Here is a 9,375-nt window from a genome sequence, read left to right as displayed (position 1 = left end):
ATCGGATGTTTGTTCTTAACATTTTCCAATAGAATATCATGATCATCTTTACTTTTACTGAAACCAGGAAATGTGTCTTGGGCTGACTTTAGGAATCCATGATTAGATTTTTGATTTAGTTTGACATACTAAAAAAAATTGGCTTGACGGAAAAAATGTAATTAGCTGATGAAGAACTGGCTCAGAAAGCTGAGTTCGATCTAAAGGTTAACTGGGAAATAAATTTATTGGTTCTTTAAGGCCGGTTTCCATACAACTGCATTTTGCGCCCAGTCGTAAAACGCGCCGTGGCTTTTGATCTACGCATGCGCATTATCAGAATAATGCCGCTTATCTCGGGCTTTAGCATGCATAAAAAAAGTTGAACAGGTTCTACTTTTTGCGAGCTACATTTTGCGCTTCAACTTAACAGCCGATCGAAACGTAGAAATCTACATGAATTACGAAATAATTTTTAATTAGATCATTTCAAGATGGCTAGCAACAACGTAAAGATCTCGCTTCTGTGTTAAATTTTTATCAACGCCAAATGAATGTAGAGAATCAGAATAAATATCAATCAAGTGAAGAAGATGAAGAACAAAATAACACCAATGAATGCACGAGGCACGTAAAAAAAAACTCGTGATTTGACAACATTTAATCCTTAACCAAAAGGTTGTGTAGGCTCTATATTCTTCTTTCTATGAAAAGTCGTCTCATCCATATGTCTTTCTTACGTATTTTTTACGACGTTGTTTATTTCTGCACCATAAAAATAATGCTAAGACTAATCTCAGATTTTGCAGCAATAAATATCATCTGTTTACAGTAGCCATGTTTTGCAAAAAACACGCGAGCAAAAATCGCTGAATGGAAATGGTTCGGTATATGCGATAAAAGTCGCAGTGCATTTTACGACAGGGCGCAGAATGCAGCTGTATGGAACCCGTCCTTTATTTATGCTATGATAGTCCCGATGGTCAGTTAATTAAAAGCCGAGGCAAAAAATTAATCGCGACAAAATCTATAACCACTTTTTCCATCTTTTTTCACCATCCTTTACAAGCAAAGCTGTTAAATATTCCCATCTCTTTGTTAGCTCCCGTACGATTTGCATCGGGTGCTTTGTACGGATTGTTCGTCAACCTTTCAACAAGTGCGTCAATAGTTGCAGTGTCAGCTTTGTGTAAACCTATACAAAGTTTACAAAAACAACAATCATTCTCATTTTACCCTCTTATAGCTACACATATTTTATATGGCCAGCCTCACAAATATTCTATGGTTTGATGGGGAGTCCTAGAGTATTTAATGCTCATTTCAAGAAACGCAGAGCCAATTAGTGTCCGCATCCTGCCAGACAACTCCCTGTTACATCTAATGGCCCACACAGTGCGCCATCTTCCCATTTCCCCTCACATGGCTTGTGTTAACTCGGAACTATGGTAACATTCACTCGTCTATATTAAATCGGCGCCCTACACAAAATTGTGCAGACAATGGCAGATTTTTCGCCCTTCTCAAATATGATTGCTATATCAGCAAATTCTACGCACACGACAGGATACAAAACCACTTAAACTTCAGTAAGAATAGCACCAGTAAGAGACAAAAAAAGACTGGGAGAAAGGTTGCACAAGTGATATGGGTATTTTAAAAACATATTTAGGAGGCGTGGCTTATTTCGGAGAGGGTGTCTTGATGGATCGTTTACGGTATACGAAGACAAGGATTGCCACATATATAACACAACATCAACGTGAAAAATACACAACCATACCGAGAAAGGTTCTTCCAAGACTTTCAGAATTTCCACCAATCAAAGTTTTATCATATTTCCCATTCTGTTTACTGTTTTTTGGCGTAGCAGACATTTTATGTTATTGGTTGTACTTAAATGAAGTGAGCTTGATATGATGCAATGTTGTTGGTTATTGATAAATTAGAAGTAGCATTTGACGTCACTTTTAACATTTTTTCACAGTGACGTAATGTATCGTGTATCGTATTTAATTTACACCTAAATGTCAGCCTTCTCAGGTATATTTTATTCGCCACAAAAGAAAGGTTTGCTGAAAAACTTTGTGTTTTCTAGTTTTTCTAAACTACTTACAAGGAAACTCAAATACAAACAGGTGTTCTCTTCAAAAGAGACATCAGAAATGGACGAAAAGTCCTGGTGCGAGGCTGCAAATACATCACAACACACATTGTCGTTGCCCGATATTATTATACAAAAACAACTTCGTGCCTCGTCTTATTGTGAAGAGTGAAAGAGTAAGTGTGAGACACTTACGCAAAGAAACTATAAGCTTTTTGCTTTGTAAAAAGTTAAAATTATGTCCCCTTTGCTATCATTTATTCAAAATTCTATTCTAGATTAGGAAAGCATGTAAGACTGGGAATTAGTTTGCCGCACTTTTTGTTTTACTCATATAAGGCATGCGAAAATATTTACGTCAAAAATAAGCATGCGCAAATACAACATTTCTTACGCATAATGTACATAAATTAATTAAGGAGGTGTTATTCGCTAAATAATTGGCTGATTCATATTGTTATACAGCGCGTTGATTCACACAAGTCACGTGACTGAATAGAAGCATATTTATGGTCGATTCAAGATTTGATTAAGAGAAGATTTTCACGCGGTTTGAAGGGCGATGCTCAGTTGATTGATCTTTCTACTCTCGAAAGAACGTCCTTTGTTGACTTTGTAAGTGAAACATTGGCTGCATGCCTAAAATGCCTCGTCGATTCGTTAGGGAGTCAAAATATCGCCATGTTTTCGGTGACCCGTACAAGAAAGGAGATTGTTACGATGGTATCGACATATCGAAAAATTCTTGGGATGGCGGGAATTATTGTGCCGTGAATTCGAAATATATAGCGGTGGTGTTGGAAGGACAGGGCGGAGGAACGTTTACAGTATTACCAGTGGAAAGCGTAAGCCTTGTATTTCTTTTTAAATTCAATTAATGCTTGGAGACGCTTTTTGATTGTCCAGTCTTGCTGGTTTAAGGCGTTAAATTGTATTTTTAAAACACCCGCCTTATTACATTAGCGCCCTGTTGTAATTATGACATAAGTATTACTGATGCAAAAGGGTGATTATTTGTGGTAGTTAAAGGAACCAAAATCGATATTACCTGCGCAAAACAATGTTTTATGAAAAAATGTCAATAGGTGATCAAATTCAAGTGTCAAAATATATTTTTTCCTTTTATGTAGAGTATGGAGTAAGTTTATTAACTTGACTAGCCTATTTTGTTTTCGATTAAGAAATTTTAAGAATGTCTCGGCAGAAAGCTGGGAAGGTCTGAATAAAAATTGAGAGGGTCACATTTGAATAGCGAAGTGACACCTCAAGACCGTCGACCATTCTGGATGTTGCATGCGATATATATATGTATACTTTGTTCACGCTCTCTTTTCTCGCAATTTTTAGTTAAAAGTAGCAACAGCTCCTTTTTATTACGTATTTTGTCTGCGTCAACTCTTCATCTTGTTCCCAATACTCTGTTTTCGTTTTTTGAAGCGAGAAAGAAGCTGTACTGACGATACTGCTTTAACCCCGTACCAAAAAAGCAGGAATGATATTCACAAGTGTCTTTTATAAAGTCTAAATGGCACAGTTTGATTGACCTCATGTGGTGTATACTTCAAAAAATTTTTTCATAGACTGGCCGCCGAGATACTAACATACCGAAAGTGAGTGGCCACAAAGGAAAAGTATTGGATATTCAATTCAACCCGTTCAACACAAATATTATCGCCTCTGCTGCAGAAGATGCGAGAATTAAGGTATGACTGGTGTCACTAGTCTCGTGTTTGTTTGTTACTTTTCTACTTTTGTTTGTTTGTTTGTTTGTTTGTTGGATGTTTATATATATGTATAAAAATGTTTCGCTCTGCCTCAGTACTGAAAAGTTTATAATAATTTAACAACTTCAGCGTTAAAATCTTCTTAAAAGGTGGTGATAGAGTAAAAGACAATGTTGAAAACAAAATGTAAAAAAAGAATTCAATCCTACTTTTTTTATGGCTAGCATAAACAAATGACGTGGACATAAATAACGTGGAGCAACAACCAAAAAATTTTTTCGAAATCTTCTTTAATTTAATTATATAGCATACATACCTTCTCAAGTCCACGAAATCCAGCATTAATATTCTTAGCTTTTTTAACGATAAATTTCTTGTAAACTGTTTTCTTTAATTTATTTCAGATCTGGAGAATACCAGAAAGCGGAGTAACAAGCAATATGTCAGAATCTGTGATTGATTTGGTTGGACACAGTAAAAAGGTTGGTTGCATACAATGGAATCCAGTTGCTAACAACATACTCGCCAGCGCAGGTTTTGATAACAACGTTATAATATGGAACGTTGAGACAGGAAGTAAAGAACATGTTATCCGTGGTCACACTGACACAATAAATTGTTTAACATGGAACACGAATGGTACTCTTCTTGCTACGACATGTAAAGATAAGAATGTTAGAGTGATTGATCCAAGAGAGGAAAAGATTTTATTTGTAAGTGTAGTCGCAATGTTTCTTTTATCATGGGTTTGCTTTGGTGAGATTGGACGCCAACCTCGTTCCCAGGGCTTTTTGTCTTCCATCGGCGTTGGGTTTATTGATAAGTTGTTCGTCTCGCCGTCCGATATGCAAAAAGAGACAACAGGTCCTGGGATCGAGGTTGGTTGGTCGCATATATCACAGTGTTTTTACACTTGTCTTATTTATACTCTCACATTGTGCTAACAGGGTATTTGGAATTATTTCAGGAATTCAAAGCTCATGAAGGCAGCAAACCTTGTCGAGTTTTTTTCGTAGATGAAAACAGATTGCTGACTGTAGGCTGCAGTACAAGTGCAGAGAGAGAATTATGCTTGTGGAATACGGTAAGTTATATATCAATCGCTATTTCAACATTCAAAATTTTGCCAGAGAATATCATCCAAGCTAAATGTTAAGAGAGACAAATCTGTTTGAACAAAATATAGGGGTACAATAAACAAATAGGGGTTGTGTATTATAATTCTACTGTTTGCGCTAGCTGAATGTAAAGTTGAGAGTAGCTGATTTAATAACTTTGATTATTAAGGACTCTCTTGATACTCCCATCACTAAAAATGAACTGGATCAAGGTTCTGGAAACATGCTGGCAATGTTTGATGATACGAGGAAGATTCTTTATGTTGCTGCCAAGGTAATAATCTCACACCATTCAATTTTTCATTTCCAATAACAGTCTGGCAATATTAAGAGGTTTATGGCCTAATTCATAATGTTTTATTGCACTAAGGCATATGAATTTTTTATCCATATTTATTTCTAAGCTCTTTAAGCTCTCTAGAACCGCTTTTGCATTTCTTCCTGGAAACAACTGACAGGGTATATCTCTCGAAATTAGTGAAACCAACCACACAAAATATAAATCGCTGTACGCTATCAAAGGAAAACAATGTATGGTTGACATCATCCGTACTTTGCTTTCTCAGCATACCCAGGACTCTTTTTTCTTCCTGACAATCTTGGACGGCGAGAATTGTCAAAAAGAGAGAAGAGCCCTGGGGACGAGGTTGATGTGTACTATTTATTTTACTTCGTTCAGGGTGACTGCAATATTCGTTACTTTGAAGTCAGTGATGAAAGTCCGTTCATTCATTTTCTAAGTGCTTATGGTAGCACTACTCCTCAACGTGGTTTTGGTGTATTGCCTCAAAGAGCATTGGATGTAAGCAAGTGTGAGATTGCTAGATTTTATAAACTCACATCAAAAAGCATGTGTGAACCAGTATCCATGGTTGTACCACGAAAAGTAAGTTCTAAATTGCTACTTCATGCATAAAACTCACAAAATAGTGTTAAGGCCTGTGTAGGACATGCAAAAATATGATGACCGGAATATGAACGACCGCCAAGTCCGCGGATTTTACTATCTTTTTAATTTTTCAGTCGGATTGTTTCCATGAGGACATATATCCTTCTGTCCCGGGCGATGAACCTGCTTTAACTGCCCAGCAATGGCTGGACGGTGAAAACGCTGAACCAATTCTAATCTCGCTGGAAAATGGGTTCGTGCCAACCGAGAAGACATTCACCGTAGACAAAACCAGGACCAGTAAACCTGCTCCGAACAAAATATCGGCTACTAAACTTAATGATGACGTAAGTAGATGTGCTTGGATAATTCTTTCCGTTTGAAATAAGATGGCGGTTCTGACATGAATACAGACGATATTTTTTGTTTGCGATGTAGAGTTATTTGTTACTTTTTTTTATCTGCCTAGCTTCGAAATTCGTTCAACCAACAACAAGATGAATTAAAGAAATTGAAAGAGGTTTTGATAGAAAGAGATCGACGCATTGAGGAGTTGGAGAGAGAGATGAAGAGAATGAAGTCATCAGATGAGACGGACAACCACGAAGATGATATTGAAGAGGAAGAAGAAGAGGAAGAAGAAGAAGAGGAAGTACATTCGGAACCGGAGATCATATCAGATGACGCTCCCACCATCATTCCTGTCGCTTGAAACTCTAAAATCTTTGGAATGACAACATTTGAAAGAACATATGTAAATCGTAGTAGAAGGTCTTTCACCGGAAAGACATCTTTGTTTTTTGATAAATTTTTTAAACATAATTATTTGTTAGTTTCCTGAAATGTGTGACGTCACATAATATTCCATTTATCAAATGTTCTCATATGTGACGCAAGTACTACTAGCATGCAACAGGATCTTCTCGCGCGGTTCCGGACGTGGGTAATTCTATCATTTGTTCTAATCAATTTTGTACATTTACCCCAACTATAAATAGCCTAAAAGCTTTGAGATGAAAAAAATTTCAAGATAAAAAGTGGTTGCCATGACTATCTTCTATCATACTATAGCTATGCACCTTCAAGCTTTTGTTATGAAGCCTCTCCAATCGTCAAAAATCTATATTGGTATTGGTTGGTTAACATTTTTGAAAATATATTTTAAGAACATTTTCACAGTTTTAAGGCAATGGAGGCTACCACTCTATATATTCTTCACACAAACTAGCTTTTTTTAAACGAGCTTAAAGTTGAACTTACATTCCAAAACAAAAGAGTTTTTGCATGAAAATTCACTGCCTGATGCTGTGATTTAGTGTGTCACTGTATACACAGAAAAGAAGCGAGTTAAATCGTTATTCTTAAATTATTTCTCTTTAATGTTAACTGTACTCCACCGAGCAGTTAAATACGGCTTTGTCAGGAAGCTTTATGTTTTGTCATTAATCGAATCCACAGTGCTATAACGGATTGCAATTTAAATTACACTGTCTGTTTCAGCTTATGGACCCTGTCTCTCTCTCTGTGTCTGATAATCGGCATTTTTTTCCAGTATTTATTAATCCAAAAAGTAGCACTGTACAAGCCAAGTATATTTTAATACCGTTTATCATCCCTGAAAGTCTTAAAAACGTTTGGTGGCGTTTTGTAGTATGGTACAGGACTTAGAATCAGATACACTTTTTGGGTTTTTGAACATGATAAATGATGTACTTTATTCTCTTTGCAGATTTTGATATAGTGTCTTCAGCAACAAAAAATCCTTCAAGCTGTCAATCAAAATGTTGTCGAAGTCATGTTGCATTTAGTTCCCTTTAAACTCGAACTATAATATTTTCTCCTTCTTTGAACCAATCTTGATTTAGTTTCCCCCAGTATCTTCCATTTTGCTAAATTCAAGTTCTGGTCTTTGAAATACAGTCAAAATTCTTCTAACCTGTTGATATGCTTTTATTTAACAAAGTTTCAAGTTAATAACTAGTGTTTTGTGCTTTTGAAGGTGTTACCAAATTGGTCTGTCAAAGCCTCATTCTATTTTACATGTTTTTTCATGTAAATGTCGAATATACCAAAACTTTGCTTTTAACAGAAAAAAGCGACCCTTTTTTCTGAAACAAGTTGACCTGGACTAAAGCCTTAATATTTATGTTTCCTACCCTAGAATACGAGACAGAAGACATCACAGTGCGTTATATGTTGTCCACAGGATTTGCGTCAATTCTTAATAAAAAATGACCAATTTATGCTTTTCTATAAACATATGCAAATAATCTGCCGGTGTGCACGTGCTTTGGAAAGGTCAATCTAAATATAGAACACGAGTTCGCTGGAGCTTGGAGGAAAGAATACGTATTCTTTCCTCCAAGGCTGGAGTAACAACAATCGCTTATAACAAAAATAAGTTAACAATAGCTTCAAGGTCAGGGAATTCGTGCAGTGTGGGAACAGCTTCAATATGTTATTAAGAATTATTATTTCTTAGTTCCGTGTTTGCTCACTCAAAACAAGTCGCCAATTTTTCCTTGTTTTTTTGTGTAGAAAAGAAATTGAAAAACTAAGAAAGGATACAGACGGTTGAAAGCGGAGCTCCTTTGTCACTCTATATCCGCACGGGCTTAGACGAACAATGCAAAATACCCTGGGAACGATGTTAACTCTCAGGATACAGCTTTTCCACGTGGCAGGATAGAAAGTTTCGTGTTAAGTTTCTCCCTCTTTGAAATTCTTTCTCCTTTTGTTTTCATGGAATCCGTAGGCACAACAAATATTTCTTTCACATGAAAAAAACTTAAATGTGTTACTAAATCCTTTGTCGTTAAAACGTCGGTTTTTGTGACGTCAGTTATTGGATGTTTCTTTTAGGGAGAATGTCCTTTCTTGTGTGGGAAGATCCTTTGTGAAGGTTCGAAACTATTTCCAGCCGGCTGCAGTGATAAATATTTTATTTGTGATTTTCTATTTCTGAGTTTCGTGTCAATTATACATGAACTAATAAGGATTATCTTATCTTATGATGTGAACGGGGGTTGTATTAAGAATTCGAAACAGAATAGGAGTAAACACTGAGGCAAATGATGAATGTTGAATCATCATTGATTCTTCTTTCTTTTCTCTGCAAAAAAATTGATTTGTAAACTGCCTTGTTACATATGATAAAGGTGTTTAGATTGTCTTGTATCCATATAAATAGATTTAACGGTCACATAATAAATTAATCGTATATTTTTTATTACATTGTAATATCATCTCCAGGGTCTTTTTCTCCCTGCATCGTTATGATGGAGCAAAAAAGGTAAAATGGCCTGGGAACGAGTTTACGGGGACTTATTGGTTGTTGAAGTTTATCAAATATTTCCCCCCGTATTCTTTATATTTTATTTTTTATGAAAACAACAAAAACAATAAGCGTAATTACGAAAAAGAGTTCTTATTTATGACTATTATTTTTTATTCTCTTTGAAAATAAAAATCAGTTCTATATAATATATAAGTAAGTTAAAAATATTAGATGTTTAGTTTCAAATTGACCGTTGAAAAAATATAAGAAAAAGAACGAGAAAA

The 9,375-nt window shown here is 35.8% G+C and overlaps 1 protein-coding gene across 1 annotated transcript; it reads left to right on the top strand.

Moving 5' to 3' along the window:
- Positions 1-2,616: 2,616 nt before the first annotated feature.
- Positions 2,617-6,636, top strand: LOC130662361 (coronin-1C-like). The gene is made up of 8 exons (XM_057461210.1): positions 2,617-2,928; positions 3,664-3,786; positions 4,212-4,520; positions 4,775-4,891; positions 5,095-5,199; positions 5,605-5,811; positions 5,949-6,161; positions 6,284-6,636. The coding sequence occupies exons 1-8, from the start codon at positions 2,719-2,721 to the stop codon at positions 6,524-6,526; spliced, it is 1,527 nt and encodes a 508-aa protein (XP_057317193.1). The 5' UTR covers positions 2,617-2,718; the 3' UTR covers positions 6,527-6,636.
- The last annotated feature ends 2,739 nt before the right edge of the window (positions 6,637-9,375 follow it).

The sequence above is a fragment of the Hydractinia symbiolongicarpus genome, chromosome 10 (assembly GCF_029227915.1).
Source record: "Hydractinia symbiolongicarpus strain clone_291-10 chromosome 10, HSymV2.1, whole genome shotgun sequence".
NCBI classification, from domain to species: Eukaryota; Metazoa; Cnidaria; class Hydrozoa; order Anthoathecata; family Hydractiniidae; genus Hydractinia; species Hydractinia symbiolongicarpus.
The sequence above is the reverse complement of the archived record's forward strand: the minus strand, read 5'-3'. Positions and strand labels throughout refer to the sequence as shown.